This window comes from Parus major, chromosome Z (assembly GCF_001522545.3).
Source record: "Parus major isolate Abel chromosome Z, Parus_major1.1, whole genome shotgun sequence".
In the NCBI taxonomy this organism is placed as follows: Eukaryota; Metazoa; Chordata; class Aves; order Passeriformes; family Paridae; genus Parus; species Parus major.
The window spans coordinates 37,922,895-37,937,092 of NC_031799.1; the positions used below are offsets into that span (position 1 = coordinate 37,922,895).

Consider the following 14,198-nt stretch of genomic DNA (forward strand, 5'->3'; position numbering starts at 1 on the left):
GGGGGGAAGGAGGAAATTGCAAGTGAAATATATGAATGAACAGTTTACAGCAACAAAAAGATTTACCGATTTCCCCCTCAAATGCTTAAAAAGATGTGTGCCCTTCAACGCTGCCTTCCTTTAAAACAAGAAACCTGTATTAGTCATTTTTAATTTATAAAGAATCTAGTGGTTTAGGAGGTGGGAGGAACCTGGGGAATAAGTGTAGCAACCCACACACAAAACCACAGAGGAACTTCTGGCACTTAGTCTAAAACCAGTCATGCAGCTCCAAGATTGTTGCACTGTTGAGATTTTATTACATTTAATGCTGTCACCTTCAAGACTATTTAATTCCTACCCCCCTAAGTGCAGTAAGTAACAGAGACATTTTTAAAAAAGAGCCTTGGAGAAAGGAGAAGGTGAATTAAAGGGGTTTTTTGTTTGTTTTTGCTCTTTAAAGCATAATTACCCACCTTGTACTTCCCCCACCTCCCCCCGAGCAAGATTCCCCTCATCCCATCATAATGACATCACTCAAAGTCTGCAACACTTTTATAGCTGGCATGATGCAAAATAAAATCTATAATGAAAGAGCTGGACTTTTGTTTTGCATGTGTAGTTTAGGGGGAATTTCGGGGGGGTGCGGTTGGGGAGGGGGTTTAAGAGAAGTCTCTCTTGCACAGAACCAGGCTGTTCAATCAAAGCCTTATCTGTTATATTTCTGTCTTTCTCTTCTGTTTAGCGCATTCACCGACAAGAGAAAAGGGGCTAAAGCAATGGAGGCTTTGACCTGCAGCTGTAACACAATACTTTCGCACAGCCCTGTCGACCCCTGACATAAATTTTACACCGCAGCTGGCATTTACACACTTAACATTACCATATGTATAGCCTACTCTGTGCTAATTATGCTAATCACCTGTCTAACTCTCTGCTGCGAAAAATGGTTGTATTTAGCAGTCCACTGCCTACCAATACAGCTTACTGTGTGGCTGAAGTGTACATTCAGACGGCTCTGAATGGCAAGATTTTTCCACGTTGCTGGCTTCATTCAGACCGCAGAAAAATTTATTCAAGTCAACTGGTTTCGGTCCGCAACAAAAAAGTTACGAGAAAAAAGTGAGTGTGTTCCTGCCCTAACATTCTAAGTCTGCTTGCAAGCAAAATGATAAATCAATTGGTGTGGGAAACAAAAAGGGAGAAAGATTTCTTTTGCAAGCCATGTGAAACTGTAGCCTGCTAAAAAAAAAAAAAAAAAAGACAGAAAAAAGAAGAAAAAGGTCATCCTATTTCCCCAAATCTCTAGAAAGAGCAGTTTAACAGATATTTACACCTGCTATCAATTCTCTCTTTTACCTACAGTTGGAAGTCATATTAAACATGTTTTAGGTTTTGTTTCTTGATCTTAATAATTTCTACTAGAATATTGCATTTTCTGTTATCAACTGCTTAAACAGCATCAGCTTCTAAACAGCTATGGCTTCTGTTTTCCTCTGACTATGGGAACCCTTTGAAAAGTCAGTGAAGACTGGTGTAAATGAAATCAGAATGAGGCCCATGTTGAGAGGCAAGTAAGAAAAATGCCCAAGAAATACTCCACAGAAGAACTGGCACAATAAAGTATCTTCTTTTAGTACTTTTTTTACCATTACAGTAAAGGTAACTTAGAAAGAAAAAAAATTGAAGTTGTATAATGAATAAGGGTTTTTTTTTAATGCTTTGTGTCAGCAGGAAGGGAGATGTTTAATTGAGTCCCTAAAGCTCCTCTTTCGTCTGAGTATCACACTGAGGAGAGTACACCAAGACCTGCACTGGGATTACATTCCTGAAGCTATTTAAATACAGTTTATCACACAAGTAAGTTCCTATAACCCCCTTCTCCCCTGCACACACCCAAGGAAGCTATGGCAGTTCACAGATTTGTCAGATAACCAAATCACAAATCTGATTATGGCATCACCCTTGGCAATTTCCTTTCAGATTAGATTTGTAGAATCTTTTTTCAACTACTTTTAAATGTTATGAAATGACATATTCATACACAAAATAGAAATAGGTGCAAAAAAACCCTTCTATACCCACTACAGCATCTGAATAAGGTAAGCACACTGGAAGGTAAATCACTGTTAATATACAGCCAAGGGATTTAATTAAAAACAAGAACAGCTCAGCAACGTTTATGTTCAGAAGGTTCAGTAACGTACCCAGTCACAGCATGAGGTCAAGAAGATGCCTATGTCTGTGCCTTCCCAAATTCCCATCCTTTGTCCACTCTGTTTCCATGTGCAAAGATTGCTGCTCACAATAAGGTAAAGTAACACATTTTGCCTGTCAGCAATGGCCTTTTAATATTTTACTTATTACATTGCCTACTTGACTACATTATAGACCCTCAGCCAAGACACATCTTGCTTTCTAGCATCTCAGTTGCAGTTTTCTGCTAGGCCAAAGCACTAATTTATCTGTGTTCTTCCAGCTCCAAAACACTGGTTGTGCAGCCAAAACCAGAAATAACACTACAACTACTGTTTATTTCAGAGCATGTGGATTTTCCCCTTTTCTGACTTTTTTTTTTTTTTTTTTTTGACTAGAAGATGGACCACCCTGCTCTTATGGCACAGAACACTATTTACATTGCAATACTTGACTGTGTAATACATCTGGCATTTTTGGGCAGGATTCCTGAGCTAGGGGCCAGAAGCCCTTAAGCAATGATTTAACAGGGGAAAAAAATCATACAACTTGACTCAATAGTGCTCATTTCTAGCTTGCTGCACTTAACTTTTGATTACTGACTGAAAAGCAGAAATGCATCATACTGGTAAACAAGAGAAGACTGTTTCTTTTAATTTATCTCACTGTTAATAAAAGAAGACTGTATTACAGTCTAAGGACTGAGTTCCAGCTTCAGGTATACAGGTGTACAATACTGCACATGTGTTTGCACATGAGCAAAATACATATGTTTCAAATACACAGTGATTACTTGTGTATTTGAGGCTGGAATTAAGTTCACTACAATTCTCTAAAGAAGCAGCACCTTTGCAGAGTCAGGTCATGGTTCTCCTTCGTTCCCTTACCTCTTGTATATTTTGCTCAAGCATTGAAATAAGCTAAGTTTCCCAAAACCAAGCAGAAGTTAAAGCCAAGACACTCATTCAAAAAATCAAAAATTAAAATTCTCCATACATCAAAACATGTATATGGTCAGCAGTTTCCATAAAGAACTTTTTACCTCATGAAACGACTACTGCTGCCAAAATCGGTGTGTTTATAGTAACAGAGATGATAGTAAATCAAAATAACAGAGAAAAACCAAGAACGAGTAAATTGTATTTACAGATATTAAACCAAGTTTACACAGTAAAAAAGGAATCAAGAAAAATGTTTTATTTTTAAATTCTGAATTAAAAGCTACTCCTTTCAATTCCATTCCATCTATTTTTACTGTACAATGAAAAACTACTCCAAAAAGTCAGTCAATTAACAGCAAGGGTGAACATAATTTATTGTATATGGTATTCATCAGTCATATTTGGCACAATCTGAGTGGATAATAAAATAGCACAGATTATGCAAAATTGTAGTAAAATATTTTTCCATTCTCCTTAATTCATGGGCACAAAAATGAAGTGGCCATTACAACACGGCACACATTCTCAGCATAGATATCACACTTTAAAGTACTGAGTTTTCTGTCATGAAGCACCATCCTGGGAATCTGCCACTCCAGCAAAGCATCAACAGTAGAAAATGGTATGGTTTCTTGAGTATTAAGGAATGTTGTGCATCTTTATTTTCCTGAACTCTGATAGGTGACTACATTCTTATTAAAGAACTGTCGTGCAGACCTTAAAAAGTCTTACCGATTTCTTTGGGTTTTCCCAGGAAGGGTAACTCAAACATAACTGGGGCAAGACTTCCTGCATACTGTAAGACAGCAGAGATCAGAGAATTTTAAAGAACCAAAGGCTGAAATACTGAAGGAAGATAAGTCAAATACTAAAGATAAATAAGGATGGCTGAGAAGATGCATAAAACTGTACAGTATATACAAGGAAGAATGAACTTCATGATAAAATTCTGCACTCCAGATCCTGCTGAATTCCAAAATAGAGCAGCTAGAGCCACATATATACACACGTCATCTGGAGACAGGAAAAGCACGGTGCAAAGGACTGGACTTTATTCCACACAGAGGAGAAAACACCTGACAAGTAACAGCCTGACAAGCTCTATAACGAAAACACTGTTTTAACCAAGCAGAAAAAAAGCTAGCTGTGAGGGCAAAGAACTTCACAAGCATGGTTCTACCTGAGTGCCTATAGGTTGAAGAAGGTAATTCATAGCTAAGTTAAAAAGATTGTGCATAATAGTCCAGGAGTGTGAAAATGAGAACATGTTCCATTAGACACCAAAAGGAAAGCAGTTGCAGACACATTAAAACCAGGATCCTAGTGGACAGAGCTCCAACAGGTCATAGGGAGGTCAATTTTGAAGGAAAAATCCAACTGAAATATAAACATGGCATTATGGAAACCAGACAAATCTCCCATAGCTTTGTCCAGCCAGCACTAATCTAGGCATCAGCTGTGGTGCATAATCTAAACAAAGGGATCAGCCGGTTCATACATCTGGAAGATGTCGTATTTTGGAGCCTCCTAACAGTTATGTGTAAGTGCAACATTCACTTGGATGCAACAGTCTTCAAATTTGTCGAGTGGTCAAAAACTGTTACATGCACATACTATATCTTATTATGACTTTCTGGGGAACCACCAAAAATATTATGTAATGACAGGGCTTGGACCACCTCTTGCCACAAAAAAAAACCAAAAAAAAAAAAAACCCCAAAAAAACAAACCACCAAAAAACCCACCATACCAGATTCAGGGTGAGCAGCTCGGGTTTACCTTAATGCATTCTATACTGAAAGCAAGCTTGAGCATCCACAGCTTTTAGAGTTCGTTCTTTCCTGAACCCACTAGCTGCTGATGAATGAGAAAGGAAGGCCAGTTCTCTAGGAAAACAAGCAAGTAAATATAAAACCAGGCCACTTAGCAGGCGGCAAGAGCTGGTAGTAAGTTGGCCCCAAACCACTCACCACCACACCCATATAGCATCACAACTTCAGCAGCAGCCAGCCGTACCAGCTGAGTTAGCCAGTGCCTTTGCTTACCTATGCTTCCCCTCTTCCTGCTCAGCAACAGCAGCATGGAGAACAACAATAAAGCAATGTTGCTTTCAACTATTCTATTTCACTCCAGGACTTCTGTACCAAAATCTGCAAGCTCTCCAGAACTACAGAAATGCCTTCAAACCCTGTTCATAAGCAGCAAAATCCCCAGAGCACATGATGACACTCAAAACTCAGAAGAGGAGGACAATGGCATAGCCAAGGCGCCGCCCAGTTTAAATACACATTCCAACAGAGAAAGAAACAGACCCTTCCAAACAATGATCTGTAGGGCACATTCTGGCAAGGGCATTGGCAACACTGTTAAGTTTGGAAATAACAATGATGATTAATTTTCTCCAGCCTTGAGTAAATTAAATGCCTCTGAAGCCTGAAAGGCAGAAAGAACCATGCAACAATGCACTTAAAGCTTAGAGGGGTGCCAGTTCTAGAAAAGGAACTTCTCTTTCCCGTTCCTGAAAAGGTTAACACATGGGCAAAGTTAGTCTACTCTGGCTTTGTACATGGATAAGGCCTGGTCACACTAAACTCATCCTGAGTTTTGCCACCGTTCAGTGAATTCAGGATTTCACCTTCTACCTTTTTAATGGCCAAAGAATGATCACAGGCAATACCTTCATTAACACTCTTACAGATAAGAGGAATTTTATGTACTGAAGCTGATGTGATTTTTTTATGTACAAGCTTTTCATCAAGGAGCACCAAGTCCAAGCAATTATGTGGATGCCTGTCAAGATGGAACTTAACAGAGGCCTCCAGTGATTTTGAACTTAATAGCAGGCTCTTGAAAGATGACAATCAAATAAACATCCCTATAAGTAAACCTTCAAACATCTTTTCCTAATAACTTTCAATACACAGAAAAAGAGGGGGTTCAAATTCAAAGGAATGCAACACCCACTGCCCTGATATTTTTAGTCACATATACAATGGAAATATTACAATTTGATGTTATTTTTCAAAACAGAAGCATGAAATACTTTTGTGCTTTATCAGTAAATATTAAAATAAGCATGTTGTTCAGATGACCATCCTTCAGCTCTCGTGTGGAAAAGAAGAAATTCAATAAATAATCTTTCTGAAGTCAGACAGAACAGTGGCTTGGAAATTTTCCAGATAAACACCTTCCAATGAACTTTCAATATGTGCTGAGGAATGCATAACAGTGTACAACAGCATTCAAGGATAAGTAAACTCTCATGTCACCTGATTCACAGGAAACTAATGAATTTGGTGATTTGATCAGAAACAATGTCTTGGCTGCCACAGAGTCTGCCAACATCCATTGTGACAGTCTGAAGAGCAGAGTAACTTCTGCCATTTATACCATGCCAATGTGGTGATGCAGGAGCAAGCACATCTGAAACAGTACTCCCCTGCTTTTGTCCACAAATGATTATGTTTGTGGGAGAAAGGAATTGTACTTGACTGGGTCAAGTCCCACTAACTGTGCTCAAAGCAAGCATGTTTCTTCAGCCCACTCACATAAATTTGTCTCCTTGAAAAAACAAATTCACGCAGATTTGTTCTGCAGATCTGTTCTGTTACTATACTTTTTTGCTTCTCCAAAGAATACTAGTGTGAAGTTAACTGGTGCCTTTAGGCAGAACTTAAGAAAAACTTTTCTCTCCTGCACTTAATCTTGATGGGTTAAGAAAACACAGAATCTGTGGAAATAGTGGTTCCTGCATCACTCACACACTTTCTTCATTTTCACCTCATTCTTAAGTTGCATGGGTAGATTAACATATTTTAAAAAGGGTCAGCCATAAGTACAATAGAGCACCCTGATTTTTGTCCCTTAAGAGAAAAAGGAAGTAATACAACACATAGCTCAAATCTTGACTTACAAAGTATTTCTGCTGTACATACTCAGTCCTAATTCACTTACAATTAGAACACATTCACTTTGTTCCACATACCTGAACTGAACTATGCAGCTTCTGAGGCATTCCCTGCAGGATGTCCTACCTATTTGTATCATCCACCCTCTTCCTTCACACTGGCTTAAAGAAGGAGCTCTGCATGTTAGAGTTCGGTTCAAGCTCACAAAGCTTCGCAAAGCTTCATGAAGAGGGCTACTTAAGGAGGGAATAATTTGACTGAGCTTCATCTGGTGCAAAAAGTAAAGAAAGCAAAAAAGGAAGGAAAGAACAGCATGATCTTTGACCACGTAAGGAAGAAAACTAATGAAAAAAGCGAGGAGAAAAAAATACCAAGAGAATGGTAACATGAAATGGATTATCACAGCACAAGACTAGACCATCTTTCCCGTTATAAGCTGCTCCAATTAACACCATTTAAGGCATTGCAGTAGCCAAATTTCAAGCTTTGTTTAACAGAACCTTCTCTGAAGCCACAAAACTACCTTCTTTCAGAAGCAGAAGCTGTGAATTTACATGTGTGACTGCTGTTGACACACTGGGTCTTAGACTGCCTATTAAGAGAGGTAGCAAATAAACATAACCAGTTATGAGCATGATTTCCACCCAGAGCACTCTCTAGCTATGAATGGACGATTCTAAAGGCACACGTGTCCAACAAAATTCAGTCACTGAGGAAATCAATGCAAAGCCTTTTCTCTCTCTCTCTGTGTACAATGTATAATGATTCTAAACAGTCTCCACAACTCCAGGATGCATGGACACCCACATACAGCAGCTCAATTCAAGCTGAGTAACAGAACTGCCATTAAAATGCCAGTCCGGAATTTGTCTACCCCAGCAGACAAGCCCCCACTCCAGCAGCAAGTTATGCACACAAGGATGATAGATCTGCTCATGTGCTGAGAAAATACAGGTTTATCTTTTATACAGGCAAAGATAACTGAGAGTAAGTCTACAAGACAGCAACACAGATGGAGCCACTGTGGGACACAGAGTAATAACTGAAGTATCCTGAACAGCAGCCAGAAAAGCACTATGTTTAAAAGAGCCCCCTCCAAAAAAGTTACTCTGTAACACTTAGTGCCAAGAAACTGAGAGGAAAGCCGCTTCGGTAGAAGGCTCAGAGAAGACCAAGGTTAGCATAAATTCCAAAAGAGGAAGACTACTACAGGAAATCTGAAAGAATGGTGTTTTGAAGACCTCTCTCAGAAAGTTTGCCTACCAGGTGAGCTTCTAAACCTATGTAAATATTTCAGCCATAACATCTGCAGGCTCTATTAATCACTTAACTTGGAAAGTGCATGATCTTTAAACTCATTCGAAGTTCACTTCACTCTTCGTTAATTAATTCTGTTATGGTTTTAAAGCAACCATTTACTTCCATCAAACTTTAGTGCTGTTTTATGTTCCATGGTATTCAGAAACACACCATATCAAATTTGTCTTTTTAAATAAATACTGCCAATTTATTCAGCAGTAATAATTGTAAAAAGTTTCAGTAGCAGATCAAAACTGTTACTTGAAGTATATCAATCTACACAGCACATACAAGACAGTCCAGGGATCAGGCCTAGCCGGAATGGTGCTGCTTGACCAGCCTCATCTTCTTCTACAACTTAACGGATGAGGGAAAGGCTATGGATATTGTCTACCTAAACTTTAATAATGCCTTTAACACTGTTTCCTACAGCATTGTCCTGGAGATACTGGCTGCTCATGGTTTGGACAGGTGCACTGTTTGCTGGGTTAAGAACTAGCTGGATGGCCAGGCCCAGAGTGAGTTACATCCAGTTGGTGGCCAGGCAGTGGAGGGGCTCCCCAGGGATCAGTGATGGGACAGAAATATTGATGGGAATCAATATTTCTATTGATTATTTGGATGAGGGGTTCAAGTGCCCCCTCAGTCAGTTCCCAGATATCACCAAGCTGGGTAGGAGTGACAATCTGCAGGAGGACAGGAAAGCTCTACAGAGGGATCTGGACAGGCTGAATCAATGGGTCAATGCCAAAGTTATGAGGTTCATAACATTTTCACCATAAAGTGTCCTGGCCTTGGGTCACAACAACTCCATGCAGGACTACAGACTGGGGCGGGAAGAGTGGCTATAAAGCTGCCCCAAGAAAAAGACCTGGGGGTGCTGAGCCATCTGTGCCCAGGTGACCAAGAAGGCCAATGCCATCATTGCCTGTATCAGCAACAGTGTGGCCAGCAGGATTGGGAGGCAGTGACTGTCCCCCTGTACTCGGCACTGGTAAGGCCACACCTTGAATTCTGTGTTCAGGTTTGGGCCCCTCGCTACAAGAAAGACACTGAGGTGCTGGAGCGAGTCCAGAGAAGAGCAATGGAGCATGAGCCCTGTGAGGAGTAGCTGAGGAGCTGGGGTAATTTAGCCTGGAGAAGAGCACCCTTGGGATGGCCTCATCTCTCTGTACAGCTACCTGAATAAAGGATATTGGCAACAAGTGACATGATGAGAGGTAATGGAGGTTTAGACTGGATAGTAAAAAAATTTCTTCACAGAAAGGACTGTTAAGCACTGGAACAGGTTGCCCCTGAATTACCATCCTTGGAGGTATTTGAAAGGTGTTTAAATGTGACATTTAAGGACATGGTTCAGTGGTGAACACAGTGGTGCTGGGTTAGCACTTAGATTTGATGATATTACAAATCTTTTTCAACTTAAACAATCCTATGATTCTATATTTGGCCAGAACTGCCTAGTTCATCCAAACTCACAGTAAACCAAAGGTAAAAGTGAGACAGCTTTAACAAACAGAACAATTCAGCTGCTGCTCTAAGAAACTTTGAGCTAAAGAGTCCCTTAATGTACCAACCTCCATGGAGTGTACTTTAAAGCTGTTAGGACCAGTCGCATTTAAGTGCAGAAGAACAAGTTTGGTGCTGCTTTGCACTTCTGCATAGGAAGAATGGCATTTTGTATGCTATCTCTTCCTGTATGTGTTCTATCTCAAACTCTCAATCTGTACTCTTGTTTGTAGTTTAGCAGCAAAAATATGGGACTGCTATCTGTTAGGTTTAATTGTGTAACACCCTGGTTTATGAGCAGGACATTTGCAGAGTTTCTATCAAGAAGGCACATTTTAGCAAGCTCTTTTATGTGACTGGTGATACTGTGCTAGAATAGGAAAACCAGAAATTAATTTAAATTAAATCCAGAATATTTTATTTCACCTTAATCTGCTAGCTTTTGCTGGCTAGTTTTGAAGCGCAAGGGTTTGTTTCTAAATGCAGAATTTTAACTTCTTTGTAATGAAAAAATGAAACTAAATGGATATGAAATTACATACGTTAACTCTGTCAAACTAGCTGCATTATGAATTTATCTTGGCTATAAAAACCTCAGAGATCAATTTCCACTAGATTCTGTACTAGGGACTTCTTCCCACCCCTTCCCCATAACAATAATGACAGGAGAAGAGGCCAGCGCAGCAACTGAACCAAGCAACTCTTTTGCAAATCCTATTTATTTTCCTTGAGAACTGCATCTTTACTGCCAGGCCAGTCACTAAGGCATCATCAGCAAGTATCATCTTGGTATTACAAGGCTACAAAAAGCAGGTGTCATTAATTGAATAGGATCACCATTCCAAGCACATGACCACCAGTAACATCAGGATAATAAATGTCAGCAGAGCATGGGGATGGAGCTGCAACCACATATTAATTTGCCTAACACAGAAAAGAAGAAACAAAATACCTAAGAGCAAAAATTGATAAAAAACTTCTCCACAAAAACCTCACAGTGAATTTGGAAAAAAATTAACAGTGAAGAAAAGCAAGATTCACAGTCATTTTCATCAGTATTTAAGGTACTGTAGCTAGTGACTAGTGCAAACTCTGACTGCACATCTCTGCCTACAGATGGGACCCAGTAGTGCCTTGTTCTGTTTCTCAGGCAGAACTATTGGCAGCAAATCTCATTGTATTTTGGGCTCCTTGGACTACACTATACGGACCAAAAAGAGGTCATTATTTTCCAGAAAAAAAAATCACTTACTAAATGACCCGCGAATCCCATCGTGACCCCAATACGGTCGTCATCTGCAAAGACGGACTCCTTCCCTATACGCTCTAATTCACCTCGGGCAGGACAGACCACCTTCAGAACAGGCACCGACTTTGTTTGCACTCAGCACTAGCTTTTCCACACATACACGGACAGAGAGCTATTTAGTAATGATTATTTATGCAGCCTCCCATATTAACTTTTATAAGCCAAATTCTGCTGCAAGCTACTTTGACATAAACCTAGAGTAGTAATTGCTGCAGTCAAGGAACTCCGTTTCCACATCGCCCCAGCAGCTAACGGGGGAATGTGATCTTTAATAAATAGTACTTAGCCCCTAGGAAAAAAAAAATAACAGGGAGAAAAAAAAAAAAAAAGCGAGGGAAAAAAAAAAAACCAACAGAAAAAAAAACAACAAAAATTAAAAAAAAACCCCACTCCAGCAGGAATTACACCTAAACCCCGAACCCGCGGCAGCCTGGAGCCATGCCTCTCAGCGCGGGTGCCCCGCCCGGCTGGCTACCCCGCTCCGGGCTCCGCTTCGCCTCGGCTGCCTTTCCGTCGTGATTTTTTGCGTCTTTTGTGGAGGCTTCTTTTTGTAATTTTTTTTTTTTTCGGAGGGGGCTTGGTTTTGGTTGTGGGGTTGTTTCTTCCCCCCTTGCTCTCTCTCTCTCCTCTTTCCTATTTTCCGTTTTTTCCAGCGCCGAGGCCTGCACCCCCTCAGCTGAAAGCTGTCCAAGCCCAGGACCACACACAGGCTCCCGCCCCGCCGCGCCGCCCGCCCCTCCCCCGCCGCGGCCGCGCGCACTCCCAAAATGGCGGAGGGGACGCCTGCCGGCAGCGCGGCCACTTCCCACCGCCGGCGGGGACGCGGAAACCCGTCGCCTGCAGTTCGCCCCCACTTCGACGCGGCTCAGAGGCGAGGGCACGGGCGGCTAGAGACGGACTGTCCCGGTGGCCCTCCGCCGAATGCACGGCCTGGCCGCCGCGGCCCCCCGCGGGCGGAGAAGTGGTACGCGCCGCCCGGGGCTGCGCGCCCCAGCGCAGGGCCCGCCTTCCCCGCCGGCGGCCGCTCCTCCTGGGCATGCCGAGCTGCCCTACCCGGCCGGCAACAGAAAACAGGGGCACCCCCCGGACTTACCTTCCACCCACAGCTCCTCCACGTTGGTCTCGAGATTAGCTGCCCTTAATCCTACAGCGAAAGCCCCAAATATCAGGAGGCCGACAACCAAAAACTTCCCGCAGTTTTTCTGAATGTAACAGCCCAGTTTAAACAACAGTCTCTGAAACTTTGCTCGCAGCCACAGCGGCGCTTTCCGTCCCGTCGCCTTCCCCTGAAAAGCAAGAAGAGGTCAGTAGTAGGGGGCTGCGGCAGCCGGCAGCAGTGGGGAGAGCCCCTCAGCCCTCCCACGAGCGGGACAGCTGGTGTCCCTCGGGGCGCCATCCTTCCCCGGAGGAAGGATGGAGCGCCGTGAGCAGCTCAAACAGGCATCCTTCCAGCAGGGCCCTTTGCTCCGCGGCCCTGCCGAGCAGCCACCCTCCAGCAGGCACACGAGGACAAGGTGTACCTGCTGGTAGCCGTTCTTTCCCCAGACCAACACGCGGGTTTGGGGGTGACAACACCGCGTCGGTCCCCGGGCCCTCGCCTGTGCTGCCCATCACCATACTCTTGCCTGGCCCGAGGCACCGGCACCAGCTCGGGCTGCAAAGCATTCGCGCTGGGGAAACCTATGGCCCCAGGGAAGAAGGAACCACTTCCGATGAACCTCAACAGCCACAAGAAAGAAAAGTCCCTTTTCCTGCTCTACTTGGAACCCCAGAATGGCTGGGGAGGAGAGGCGGGGGGACTGTGTGACAGATATGGGTAGCAGTGACCGTTTCCCCCATTCCCAGATCCTAGCAGGGGCTGAGGCAAGACCCACGTGGTGAGCAGCGCTGTAAGATCTGCAGTAATTCATTTCCATAGAGTTTGGAGACGCTGTGTGATCTGAATTAGGAAGTAGAGCAGCCATCTGTAAGTTACGACAATATTTGTGAACGGAAGAGGGCAGCCACATGGATTTTTTTTTTTTTTTTTCCTCCTCCTTTCCCTCTTCTTACAAAGCCTAGAAATCCGCTCCCTGAAGTGAAACCATCCCTGCAGCAAGGCAGCTTTTGGGGATTGTTTACTTTGAACATTTTTTGGCCGGCGGAGATTGGCGGCCGGGGCCATCCCCCCGCCCCGCCCGCGCCGGCACCTCCAGTCCTCCGCTTGGACCGGCGCGGCAGGGTTAAGGTGCCAATTTGTTTACGGCCCTCGCTCCCCCTCCGACCGCCGGGCAAGGGAGAAAACCGCTGCCTTCTTTGCTGGAGGACCCCGTTCTCCGAGGGCAGTCGCCGTCTCGGCGCTCGGCGGAAAACTTCACAAAAGCCCAACTTCTGCCAAGAAACCGGCCGGCCGGTTTCTCCCCTGTTCCGGCCGGGAGCGGGTGTTGCCGAGGTCGCAGGGCGCTACGAGGGGATGGAGAAGCAGAAAGGAAGCAGAGAGGGAGAGGGGGAGCGGGAGAGCGGGCTTGGGGCTAGCCATGGGCAGGCCGGGACCGAGCTGAGGCTATTTCGGGAAGTTTAGGAGGAGAAGTGCTCCGCAGCACAGGCACGCACCAGGGCAGGCACAGGCGAGCAGGGAGGGAAGGAGGGCACTCTCTCCCGCACTGAAGAGTCACAGACGTCCCTCTCTTTTTCCCAGCATTTTATTGGTGGCCGTTTCGTTTCCATCTCCTCCTTCCACCCCCGCGAGAAAACACACCACCTCCCCACCTCCCTCCTCCTCCCCCGCGGAAAAAGCAGCACTACCACTAGCGTGTATCTCTGGAAAAAAGAGTGAGAGATTGAATGCACCTTTGAAATCTGCTCCAAGGCGAAAGCCGCATCGCAGTAGCTTGGCCGCTGCAGATACTCCCGGTCGGGCGCCGCGGCGCTCCGATTCCCTCCAGTCCTTCGCCGCCTCCCGCCGCCGATTCTCGCCGCCCGGCCGGGGTGGCCTCCGCCGCCCGCGCTGGTGCTGGTCTCCGGCTCCGACGCGTTACCGGCCGAGGCCATGTTGCCGCCGCCGGCGGGACGGGAGAG

At 44.0% G+C, this 14,198-nt stretch overlaps 1 protein-coding gene across 2 annotated transcripts in view; it reads right to left on the bottom strand.

The window, feature by feature from the left end:
* The window catches only part of PTCH1 (patched 1), a 67,308-nt gene extending 53,116 nt beyond the window's left edge, over window positions 1-14,192 (bottom strand). Inside the window, exons 1-2 of one of the 2 annotated variants that reach the window (XM_015615025.3) lie at window positions 13,971-14,192; window positions 12,235-12,427 (exon numbers count right to left, since the gene is read on the bottom strand). In XM_015615025.3, coding sequence (XP_015470511.1) covers window positions 12,235-12,427; window positions 13,971-14,171 — 394 coding nt within the window. In that variant the 5' untranslated portion in view covers window positions 14,172-14,192. Of the gene's footprint in view, window positions 1-12,234; window positions 12,428-13,970 lie in introns of those variants that run through there. The other variant, XR_004500486.1, reaches the window with a different exon arrangement.
* Window positions 14,193-14,198: the final 6 nt, after the last annotated feature.